Source organism: Bombina bombina, chromosome 4, assembly GCF_027579735.1.
Source record: "Bombina bombina isolate aBomBom1 chromosome 4, aBomBom1.pri, whole genome shotgun sequence".
NCBI classification, from domain to species: Eukaryota; Metazoa; Chordata; class Amphibia; order Anura; family Bombinatoridae; genus Bombina; species Bombina bombina.
The window spans coordinates 626,091,630-626,104,524 of record NC_069502.1 but is presented as its reverse complement, the minus strand read 5'-3'; the positions used below and the strand labels follow the sequence as shown (position 1 = coordinate 626,104,524).

The following is a 12,895-nucleotide window of genomic DNA, read 5'->3' as shown; positions in this document are numbered from 1 at the left end:
GGCAATTTGAATGCAAGATACTAGACAGTAATTACACTGCTTTACCACTTACAGGTGCTTTCTTGTCGATTGGTTTGATGATGAACTTCTTGTCATTGAAGGAAATGTTCCTAATTTCACTCCAAGGAAAACCAATCTTTGGAGTCAACCTAAAAAAAAAAAAAAGTTTAAAAATGATACTGGAAATATACAGACAGAAACAAAATCTGAATATAAACAAGCCAATTTCAAAACAAAACAGGTGATGAATGAAAATGACAAATACATGAATTCCATTTGCCGCGAAGGTATATATACTGTATGTATATATATATATATATATATATATATATATATATATATATATAAAATAATAATAAAGATATATATATATATATATATATATATATACACACACACACACTGTATGTATGTAAATAAAGATATATATATATACACACACACACTGTATGTATGTATATAAATATATATAAATTATATATATATATATACACACACACCACTTTTAAACAAATATTTACACAACAAAACAGTTCTATTTAATTAGTTGCGAGTTCTATCCTTTTTCTTATATAATTAACCTGTGGCTGCTTTACAGGGCTGCATTGCAGCTCTCTTTTACAGCTAAGGTGCTAAACATTATGTTTAAAGGGACATAAGAGTTTATAATAAAAGGTTGGTACTTTATATATTTCTATGAAAGCTTTCTTTGTTTTAATGTAGCTTCCCAAAGCCAGCATTGTCTTTGCCTGTTTATGTGGGGTTAGAATATGTGTACATGAAGGGCAAAAAACATTAATTAGGTTTAGTACTTGAAAAGGGGCATTTTAGTGGAAAAAATCACATGCTCTAACTGGGCACCGCATGCCATTTTTCCACTTCACACTGTGGAACTGTGTGTTTAATCCCTGCAAAAGGGAAAAACAAAGAGTCTAATTAGGGAGACACAGACAAATGCTGGTCCCTAGCACGAGGGTGAGCCAATCGGCAATGAGATGGTGTGGTCAGCTTAGGAGCTGCAGTGCTTGTGGCTCCCAAGTGGGAACATATTCTGAGCATAAAACACATATAGTTCAATAGAAAGTAGTGAGAGAAAAAAATGACGTGCTCTAATTAGTTAGAGGATATAGGTAAGTTAAATCTCCTAGTAATGTTTGTCCATATTAAAATACCCTAAATAATACAGGCTGCAAATGCTTTAACAAGTTATGTCATGGGGTATTGCTGATTGACAGCTGTATAAGCTACCTTTAATATATTATTTTATAGCCTTGATTTTAAGCCTTTATAAATGTTTGTATTCTTGAATTTAAGGTCCCTTTCATCTTTTTTCTAGTCATTTAAAAATCTATTTTTTTACTTCAGACTTTCATACGTTAGCAAAAAAAAAAGCAGCTCTGGCTTTATTGCTACATAGTTGCTGAAACACCCAATCCAACTGCAATTATTTCCATTGAAAAACCCTGCTGCATTAACATTTGCAGATAGCGAACCAAGCATTGTACTATAGTTTCTCCATGTTTCTTGTAAATTAAACATTTTTATATGGAGAAATCAGAGGCTGCCTACAAACAGAATTTACAAGAGTGGAAATACAGCAGACATTACATTTGAATGTTGTAAGATGAAAGAATTACCACCCTCCGAACCCACCCCCCCCAAAAAAAAGCTCCAAAAGTGCTTTCCACAGCTATCCAAATGGATTGGCGGCATACACACACTCAGCCAATCTGGTGCTTCAGTGCTTACAAAAGAAGGAATAAAGTATTTTTCAGGGGATTATGTATTGTTTACCTTAAAGTTCCCATGCAAGCCATAAATATGTCAATAAAATGAATGTCATTCGTTCCTAAACATTTGGGGGAAATACACAGAATTAACAAATCTGATAGACCTATATAACTAATTGAGCTCAGTTTCTCTTCTTGCAGAAACATACGTGCTCCTTGAACAGTAAAACACTAAGAACAGAGAAGGTAATAAAGGAAATCATAGCTGCATTACAGTTGAAACTGGGAAGTAAGCCAATAAAGCCCTTGGCAACCTGTGTTGTAAAGAACACACAGTGGTAAAATGGCTTTTCTAGGCCTCTGCTTTGTTTTTGTAATATGTGTGGTATATGTGAACTCTACATATACCAAATAGTACAAATAACTGTTGACCATTTCTTTTGGTAAATAATAAAAACTAATTTTATTAACACAGAAGATGTGCAGATTTTATGGTTTGACTGAATGACTCTATAAAGTTTATAAAACTGTTCCAATCTGTGGTACTGAATCAGCTGACAGGAAGAGGGAACTGCACCTCATTTACCAGGCTACTCTAGTCTTATTAAATATTCTATGCTGTGGCAATATGGCAAGACATTCCCATATGGGCTGTGATTGACAGTTCTGAAGCACAGGAAATGTGCCTAATGCTTGTTAGCCTAAGTCCTGCAGTAGTGATAAGCACCTACCAAATGGGCACCCTATTTCTCTTTAACAGCTAGGATTCATTTTACATAAATATTAATTTCAGAGAACATAGGGTGACTGTCAGCAGGCAAAACCTGCCACTATAAGTGAATACTTGGAATTGCAAGCCCTATGTTTATACAGAAATATTCTTTTTTTAAACCTCGTGATAAAAACAGACTCATAATTATAAAGCACTGAACTGAAAAACATCTATATATAAAATACAAGTTTTAAAAGCATTTACACGCCTCTCATTGTTTTGCAGTCCTTTAAAAGGTTCCTGAGTATGTTCATTTTATCTCTGCTGTGGGTAATTAATAAACACACACACACACATACATATATATATATATATATATATATATATATATATATATATATATATATATATATAAAACATACTGTAAAATATTCTAATAATTCATATAATATATCTATATATTTGAAAGTATGTTTATTAATTGTTAAACCATTTTATTTTATTTTTAAAAAATATTTTCTATGTAATATTTCAAAAGTGCCTTAAAGAAACATTAAACACTTTGAGATCTTAATATAAAATGATAAATCGTATATATATATATATAAAAAACTTTCATTATTTATTGTGTCCCCTTTTCCTGTAATTCCATTCTGAAATTGTGAGCTTTTCAGTTCCTGTTAGAAATGGAAGTGCAGAACACTCTGTGGCCCTCTGCATCGGCCGGCGATGGTGCAGATCATTGGTGGTGTGGGTGGGCTTGAAGGGAGGCGGGTAAGCGGCCCATCGCTGGTAGCTGATTCCCTGTCATTGGGGATGATGGTCCGGGAGCGCGCACGGGGGAGGGAGGACCGCTACACTATGGGACAGTGACATTGGAGTGAAAGCAAAGGAGGGAGAGGGATTTATAAGTATTAGGAAAGGGATCTGGGTGGGGGAGGGTATTGAGGTCGGGCAGCTACACTACAGAAAATGTTTATTTTATTTTTTTAATAAAAAATAGGCACATTTTTTAAACTGGGTACTGGCAGACAGCTGCCAGTACCTAAGATGGCAGCCAATAGGTTGAGGGGGGAGGCTTAGAGAGCTGTTTGAGGCGGGATCAGGGAGGTTGGGGCGTAATGGGGGATCCTACAATTCAGAAAAAAAATAATATATATATATATATATATATATATATATATATATATCTTAAAAAACAAACAAAACACCTTTATTTTTTCTGCCAGTACTTAACATAGAAACATAGATATTGACGGCAGATAAGAGGCATAGGCCCAGCAAGCCTGCCCAATATAACTTAAAAAGTATAAACTTATCTAGTTTGTAGGATAGCCTTATGCTTGTCCCAGGCATTTTTAAAGTCCCACAGTGTTTGTCATTAACCCCTTAACGACCAAGGACGTGCCAGGCACGTCCTCTATTGGAGGTTATTTAATGTCCAAGGACGTGCCTGGCATATCCTCTGGGGTTTGAAGCTCTGGAAACTATCCTGATCGCTTCCAGCAGCTTCTAAGGTATTGCAGTGATGCCTCAATATTGAGGCATCACTGCAATAACTTTTTTGGCACACCGATGCAGAGAGGGCCACTCTGTGGCCCCCTCTGCATCGGCCAGCAATGGTGCCGATCGTTGGTGGGTGGGAGCAGCTGCAGGGAGGCGGGTGGGCGGCCCATCGCTGGCAATCTTCCATCCAGCAGTTGGAAAAGATTGCGGGGTGCGTGCAGACTTAACAATTTCAAAGTGGTGGGAGAGGGTGGTGGGTGGCGGTTGTGGGTGGGAGAGGAGAAATAATTTTTAAAAATAGATCTATGAGGGGGTAGGGTATGCAGGGGGGCAGCTACATTACAGAAAAAAGTGGTTATTTTAAAAAAAAAAAAAACACATTTAAGTGCAAATGGGTACTGGCAGGCAGCTGCCAGTACCCAAAATGGTGGGAAATAGTTAGTGGGGGGAGGGTTAGAGAGCTATTTGGGAGGGGTCAATAAGTTTGGGAGCTAAGGAGAGGTTTTACACAGCAGAATATATATTTATTTATTTTTTAAATAAAAAAAATGAAAAACAGCCGTTTATTTTAGTACTGGCAGACTTTCTGCCAGTACTTAAGATGACAGGGACAATTGTGGGGTGGGGGAGGGATGAGAGCTGTTTGAGAGGGATCATGGGGTGGGATGTGTCAGGTGGGAGGCTGATCTCTACACTAAAGCTAAAATTAACCCTTCAAGCTCCCTACAAGCTACCTAATTAACCCTGTCACTGCTGGGCATATTACAAGTGTGGTGCGCAGTGGCATTTAGCGGCCTTTTAATTACCAAAAAGCAATGCCAAAGCCATTTATTTCTGCTATTTCTGAACAAAGGGGATTCCAGAAAAGCATTTACAACCATTTGTACCACAATTGCACAAGCTGTTTGTAAATAATTTCAGTGATAAACCCAAAGTTAGTGAAAAAGTTGACATTTTTTTATTTGATCGAATTTGGCGGTGAAATGGTGGCATGAAATATATAAAAATTGTCCTAGATCAATACTTTGGGTTGTCTACTACACTACAGCTAAAATTAACCCTACACGCTCCCTACAAGATACCTAATTAACCCCTTCACTGCTGGGCATAATACAAGTGTTGTGCGCAGTAGTATTAAGCGGCCTTCTAATTACCAAAAAGTAATGCCAAAGCCATAAATGTCTGCTATTTCTGAACAAAGAGGATCCCAGAGAAGCATTTACAACCATTTGTGCCATAATTGCACAAGTTGTTTGTAAATAATTTCAGTTAGAAACCTAAAGTTTGTGAAAAAGTGAACATTTTTTTTATATTTGATCGCATTTGGCGGTGAAATGGTGGCATGAAATATACCAAAATGGGCCTAAATCAATACTTTGGGTTGTCTTCTAAAAGCATTTACAACCATTTGTGCCATAATTGCACAAGCTGTTTGTAAATAATTTCAGTGAGAAACCTAAAGTTTGTGAAAAAGTTAAATTATTTTTTTTATTTGATCGCATTTGGCGGTGAATTGGTGGCATGAAATATACCAAAATGGGCCTAGATCAATACTTTGGGTTGTCTACTAAAATATATATATATATATATATATATATATATATATATATATATATATATATATATATATATATATATATATATACACACACATACACACACACACACACATACACATACACACACATGTGAAGGGGATTCCTGACAGATATCAGTGTTCCAATGTAACTATCGATAATTTTTTTTGGGGAAAAAATGGTTTGTAAATAGAAAAGTGCTACTTGTACTTATTGCCCTATAACTTTAAAAAAAGCAAAGAACATGTAAACATTGGGTATTTCTAATCTCAGGACAAAATTTAGAAACTATTTAGCATGTGAGTTTTTTGGTGGTTGTAGATGTGTAACAGATTTTGGGGGTCAAAGTTAGAAAAAAGGAAATTTATGCTTACCTGATAAATTTATTTCTTTTATGATATGACGAGTCCACGGATTTCATCTTTACTTATGGGATATCACCTCCTGGTCAGCAGGAGGAGGCAAAGAGCACCACAGCAGAGCTGTATATATAGCTCCTCCCTTCCCTCCCACTCCAGTCATTCGACCGAAGTTAGGAAGAGAAAGGAAAAGCCAAGGGGCAGAGGTGACTGAAGGTTAACAAAAATAAAGACCTGTCTTAAAAATTGACAGGGTGGGCCGTGGACTCGTCATATCGTAAAAGAAATACATTTATCAGGTAAGCATAAATTTCCTTTTCTTTTACAAGATATGACGAGTCCACGGATTTCATCCTTACTTATGGGATACAATACCAAAGCAATAGGACACAGGGACAAGACAGGAACCTAAACGGAAGGCACCACTGCTTGAAGAACCTGTCTCCCAAAAACAGCCTCGGACGAGGCAAAAGTATCAAATTTGTAAAAAGTGTGAAGAGACGACCAAGTTGCAGCCTTGCAAATCTGTTCGACAGAAGCATCATTTTTAAATGCCCATGAGGAAGCCACAGCCCTAGTAGAATGGGCCGTAATGCTTTCTGGAGGCTGCTGGCCAGCAGTCTCATATGCAACACGGATGATACTCTTCAGCCAAAACGAGAGAGAGGTAGCCGTAGCTTTTTGACCCCTATGCTTCCCAGCAAAAGCAACAAACAACGAAGATGTCTGACTAAAATCCTTAGTCGCCTGCAAGTAGAACTTCAAGGCGCGGACTACGTCCAAATTATGTAACAGACGCTCCTTCTTAGAAGAAGGATTAGGGCACAAGGAAGGAACAACAATTTCCTGATTAATATTTTTGTTAGAAACAACCTTAGGAAGAAAACCAGGTTTGGTACGTAACACCACCTTATCAGAATGAAAAAGATAAGGAGAATCACATTGTAATGCCGAAAGCTCAGAAACTCTGCGAGCAGAAGAAATAGCAACTAAAAATAAAACTTTCCAAGATAATAACTTAATATCTACGGAATGCATAGGTTCAAACGGAACCCCTTGAAGAACATTAAGAACTAAATTCTAACTCCAAGGAGGATCAATTGGTCTAAACACAGGCCGGATTCTAGTCAGAGCCTGACAAAAAGATTGAACATCTGGAACATCTGCCAGACGCTTGTGTAGCAAAATAGACAAAGCAGAAATCTGTCCCTTTAAGGAACTTGCTGACAACCCTTTCTCCAAACCTTCTTGGAGAAAAGATAAAATCCTGGGAATCCTAACCCTACTCCATGAGTAGCCCTTGGATTCGCACCAATAAAGATATTTACGCCATATCTTATGGTAATTTTTTCTAATAACAGGCTTGCGTGCCTGAATCAAGGTATCAATGACCGATTCAGAGAACCCTTGCTTAGATAAAATCAAGCGTTCAATCTCCAGCAGTCAGCTGCAGAGAAATTAGATTTGGATGATGGAAGGGTCCCTGAATAAGAAGGTCCTGCCTCAATGGAAGCTTCCACGGCGGCAGGGAGGACATGTCCACCAGATCGGCATACCAGTCCTGCAAGGCCACACAGGAGCAATTAGAATTACCAAAGCCCTCTCCTGTTTGATCCTAGCAATCACCCGGGGAAGGAGAGCAAACGGTGGGAACACATGAGCTAGGTTGAACGACCAAGGCACTGCCAAGGCATCTATCAGTTCAGCCTGAGGATCCCTGGACCTGGATCCGTATCTTGGGAGCTTGGCATTCTGTCGAGACGCCATCAGATCCAATTCCGTGTCTGCCCCACCTGAGAATAAGGGTGGCAAAGACCTCCGGATGGAGTTCCCATTCCCCCGGATGAAACGTCTGTCTGCTCAAAAAATCCGCTTCCCAGTTGTCCACTCCTGGGATGTAGATTGCCGACAGATAACAAGAGTGAGCCTCCGCCCACCGAATTATCTTGGATACTTCTGTCATCGCTAAGGAGCTCCTTGTTCCTCCCTGATGATTGATGTAAGCCACAGTCGTGATGTTGTCCGACTGAAACCGGATGAATTTGGCCGAAGCCAACTGAGGCCAAGCCTGAAGCGCATTGAATATTGCTCTCAATTCCAGAATATTGATTGGAAGTAGAGACTACGACCGAGTCCACACACCCTGAGCCTTCAGGGAATTCCAGACTGCACCCCATCCTAGTAGACTGGCATCTGTCGTCACTATCACCCATGAGGGTCTGCCGAAGCACGTCCCTTGGGACAGATGATCCTGCGACAATCACCAAAGAAGAGAGTCTCTTGATCCAGATCTATCTGAGGAGATAAATTTGCATAATCTCCATTCCACTGTCTGAGCATGCTCAGTTATAGAGGTCTGAGATGAAAACGAGCAAACGGAATGATGTCCATTGCCACCACCATCAATCCAATTACCTCCATGCACTGAGCCACTGATGGCCGAGGATTGGACTGAAGGGCTCGGCATGTATTCAGAATCTTTAACTTTCTGACTTCCGTCAAGAAGATTTTCATGGATATAGAATCTATTAGAGTTCCCAGGAAAGGAACCCTTTGCTGTGGAATTAGTGAACTCTTTTCTAGATTCACCTTCCACCCGTGAGTCCTTAGAAAGGACAAACCATGTCGGTATGAGACTTTGTCAGTTGATAAGACGACGCCTGGATCAGAATATCGTCCAGATAAGGCGCCAGTTCAATGCCCCGCGGTCTGAGAACCGCCAGCAGAGAACCTAGAACGTTCGTGAAGATCCTGGGTGCCGTGGCCAGCCAGAAGGGTAGAGCCACAAACTGAAAATGCTTGTCCAGGAAGGCAAATATTAGGAACTGGTGATGATCTTTGTGGATAGGAATGTGAAGGTATGCATCCTTTAAGTCCACGGTAGTCATATATTGACCCTCCTGGATCAATGGAAGAATTGTCCGAATAGTCTCCATCTTGAAGGATGGGGCTCTGAGAAACTTGTTTAGACTCTTCAGATCTAAAATGGGTCGGAACGTTCCCTCTTTTTTGGGAACCACAAAAAGATTGGAGTAAAACCCCTGCCCCTGTACTGGAATGGGACAAATTACTCCCATAGTGGAGAGGTCTTTTACACAATGTAAGAACGCCTCTCTTTTTATCTGGTCTACAGACAATCGTGAAAGAAGGAACCTTCCCCTTGGGAAGGAATTTCTGAACTCCAGCTGATACCCTTGAGACACGATTTCCAGTATCCAGGGATCCTGAACGTCTTATCCAAGCCTGGACAAAGAGAGAAAGTCAGCCCCCTACTAGACCCGGTCCCGGATCGGGGGCCGCTTCTTCATGCTGTCTTGGGAGCAGCAGCAGGCTTCTTGGGTTGTTTACCCTTGTTCCAAGCCTGGTTGGGTCTCCAGACGTACTTGGCTTGTGCAAAATTCCCTTCCTGTTTAACGGAAGAGGAAGAGAGGACTCCCTTGAAATTTCAAAAGGAATGAAAATTACTCTGTCTGCCCCTCTGCTTAGATGTTTTATCCTGAGGTAGGAAATGACCCTTACCTCCTGTAATGTCAGAAATGATCTCTTTCAAGTCAGGCCCGAATATGGTCTTATCCTTGAAAGGAATAGCCAAAAGCTTGGATTTAGAGGACACATCCGCAGACCAAGATTTTAACCATACGGCTCTGCGTGCTAAAATGGAAAATCCTGCATTCTTAGCCGCCAATTTGGCGATCTGGAAAGCGGCATCCGTAACAAAAGAATTTGCCAGCTTAAGGGCCTTTATTCTATCCATTATTTCCTCTAAAGAAGTCTCAGTCTTAAGAGACTCTTCTAAGGCATCAAACCAAAAGGCAGCCGCAGTTGTGACTGGTACAATGCAGGCCGTCGGTTGTAATAGAAACCCTTGATGAATAAATAGCTTTTTTAGAAGACCCTCCAACTTTTTGTCCATAGGGTCTTTGAAGGCACAACTGTCCTCAATAGGGATAGTCGTACGCTTAGCCAGGGTAGCTATAGCTCCCTCCACCTTAGGGACAGTTTGCCAAGAATCCCGAACGGCGTCAGCTATAGGGTACATTTTCTTAAAGGTAGGGAAAGATGAAAACTGAATACCCGGTCTTTCCCATGTAATAATTTCCGAAATTCTCTTAGGAACCGGAAAAACATCAGAATAAGAAGGGACCTCTAAATATTTGTCCATCTTACACAATTTCTCTGGTGGTACCACAATAGTCACAGTCATCCAGAGTCAGCAAAACCTCCCGCAACAACAGACGGAGGTGTTCAAGCTTAAATCTGAAGGACATTACGTCCGCATCGGTCTGGGTCAATGTACTTCCTGAATCAGACAATTCCCCTTCAGATAGAGTCTCCCTACCTCCCACTTCAGAGCCCTGGGAGTGTATTTCGGAGATCGCCATCAAAGAGTCAGAAGCCGCCTGGACCACGTGGTCCTCTCTTCTACTACGTTTGCCTTGCAACACTGGCAACTTAAACAAAACTTCTGTAAGAGTGGATGACATAACTGCCGCCATATCCTGTAGAGTAAATGAGGTGGACGCAGTTGATGGCGCCTGAGCAGGTGTTAAAGGCTGTGACGCTTGGGGAGAAAGTTGCGGCATACCCTGAGTCTCATCAAGCTGAGAAGCATCCTCAGATATGCTAGCCTTAAAGAAAATTTGATCTTTAAATTGTAAAGCCCTCTCAGTACATGAGGGACAAAATGTAAGAGGGGGTTCCACATTGGCAGCTAAATACATAGAACAAGTATGTTCCAGTAGGTCAGCCATGATAAAAAGAAAAACAAAGTGCAATATTGGTCGTGGTATAGATAAAAAATGAAATGACAAAATATGTGCTGTGCCTTTAAAATTTAAACCGATACAAATTTTACTGCAAACGTGCAACAAGTAGAAATAGGAAGTTGTTATAACAGAACCTAATCACAACCTTAAAGGATTACTTTCTGTTATAATTTTTAAGCTAAACAACTAACATATTAAAGTTAATAAACATTAATTAAAACCTACTGACCTATATTTTCTCCAAAACGATGTTTCATAACGTTCTAAAAGTTATATCTTTTATTCGCCGATGATGTCACGTTATCCTGCCCTCTATTTTCAGCACTGCATGTTCAAAATACTTAAACCAATAACTTTGTGTTTAAAGCGCCATTTTGAAACCTAGGTATTGTAAACGGATTGGTACAGAGCAAAGGATACCCACGGAGTGGGTTTGGAAAACAATTAAATTTGCAGACAAAATTTCTGATATACAGTAGAGATATGTTAATGAAATGCTATTGATAAAAAGCGTATTTGGGGTAGTGAGTAACAGGAATAGAAAATATTTACTTACAGTGGCCCTTTAAGGTTACAATATCCCTTTTTATGTTATGACTAAAAATAACCCCTGCACCAAGCCACAGCTCTGCTGTGGCGCCTACCTCACAACCAACGAAAAAAGGCCCTCCGTGAACTGCTGCCTAAGTCCGCTTGTGATCTTGATCAACTGAAACCAAGCGGACACAGTAAACACAGGAGCTTCGAAATACCCCTCCGTGACTGTCGGAAGCCGGAAAAGCAAGTGCGCGGCTAAGAGCGTGAACGTAAGTCCTGCCCTTCGTGGGCGTTATCAGAAAAACCCATAGAAAACCGCATGTGAAATATCAATGTCAGGCAGACCCGACTTGCAATATAAACCAATGTGTCCCCTCAAAAAACTGTTGTTGCAACACTGGCCCACAATAAATAAATGTAACCCACGGAGTAAGAACTCCCAAACAGTCCCCAGCGTCAGCCCGCAGATAAAATGACAATAGAGTCACAGTCTCACCGTTTCTGACCCCTTAATGAAATCGGGTCATATATGCACACCAACCCACTGCTATACACATAGATAGTATAAGAGATGAAACAGCTAGGCAAATAAAACTTTTTGCAAGTTGATTACACCTTTTGTGTTGCAGCAATTAACATCCAGTCTGTTCTGAGCTACGCTGTCTCCCCAGAATAAAAAGACTGTACATAACGCAGTGCTGATCACTACATGAAACTGTCCGACACAAATAAGAGGTCCCTTGGTATCACCTCCTGTAGATCTGTGGGGACAAATAGGGCCTTATGTAATATCTGATAAGACCATCAGCAGGGCAGCACCAGCATGGGGAGTGAAGCGAAAATGTAGAATCTCCTCAGTTCCCATTGTTGAAACACCTGATGCTCTACCCTGAGAAAAATAGTACTCACTAGCACCATTTAAAAACAATAAACTCTTGATTGAAGAATCTAAACTAACACCTCACTTTACCTCTTCCTTCACTAACACAGGCAAAGAGAATGACTGGGGTGGGAGGGAAGGGAGGAGCTATATATACAGCTCTGCTGTGGTGCTCTTTGCCTCCTCCTGCTGACCAGGAGGCGATATCCCATAAGTAAGGATGAAATCCGTGGACTCATCTTGTAAAAGAAAGTGTGTTTTTAAAAAAAAATTCATCATATTTTATAAAAAAAAATGTCTTTAGACTGCTGCTTTAGAACTGCTGTTTGAAGGGGCATCAAACTCCATTCGGAGCTTGATAATATGGCCCCTAAATGTTGAGTTTGATATCGCTTTAACTGGAATCTTAAATAAACAACAAGTTACACAGTGTTCAAATTTTATATTTAAAAAAATGTGACAATATTTTTAACTTCCTTCACTAAACAGAAATTAAACATATGTGGGGCAATTAAGTTTGCATAAATATTTGTCTGCTCCATCCTTCATACTGTAGGCTGGCAGCCTGAAAAACCTGTTTGTATCTCCATAGTGACACTGACCGGGATCCAGTATTTCAAGTAATGAAGAAGAAAAATCTTGTCAGTTTCTGTTACATAACCTGCATACAGACACTCCTTGTTTCTTTACAGGGTGGAATTTGAGGGCCTGGCAGCTTGTTAAGGAATTACTTTATATCAAGCTTTTTATTTCTCTAGAGCAGATAAGAGAATGCAGAAACTGAAAGGGACTCTTGTAAGCACATTTACTGGCACCTCAATATTTCAA

At 40.0% G+C, this 12,895-nt stretch overlaps 1 protein-coding gene across 1 annotated transcript in view; it reads right to left on the bottom strand.

The window, feature by feature from the left end:
- The window catches only part of EZR (ezrin), a 142,440-nt gene that overhangs the window by 29,799 nt on the left and 99,746 nt on the right, over positions 1 to 12,895 (bottom strand). The window contains exon 8 of the mRNA XM_053710652.1: positions 53 to 149. Within this exon, the coding sequence (XP_053566627.1) occupies positions 53 to 149 (97 nt within the window). The remainder of the gene's footprint in view (positions 1 to 52; positions 150 to 12,895) is intronic.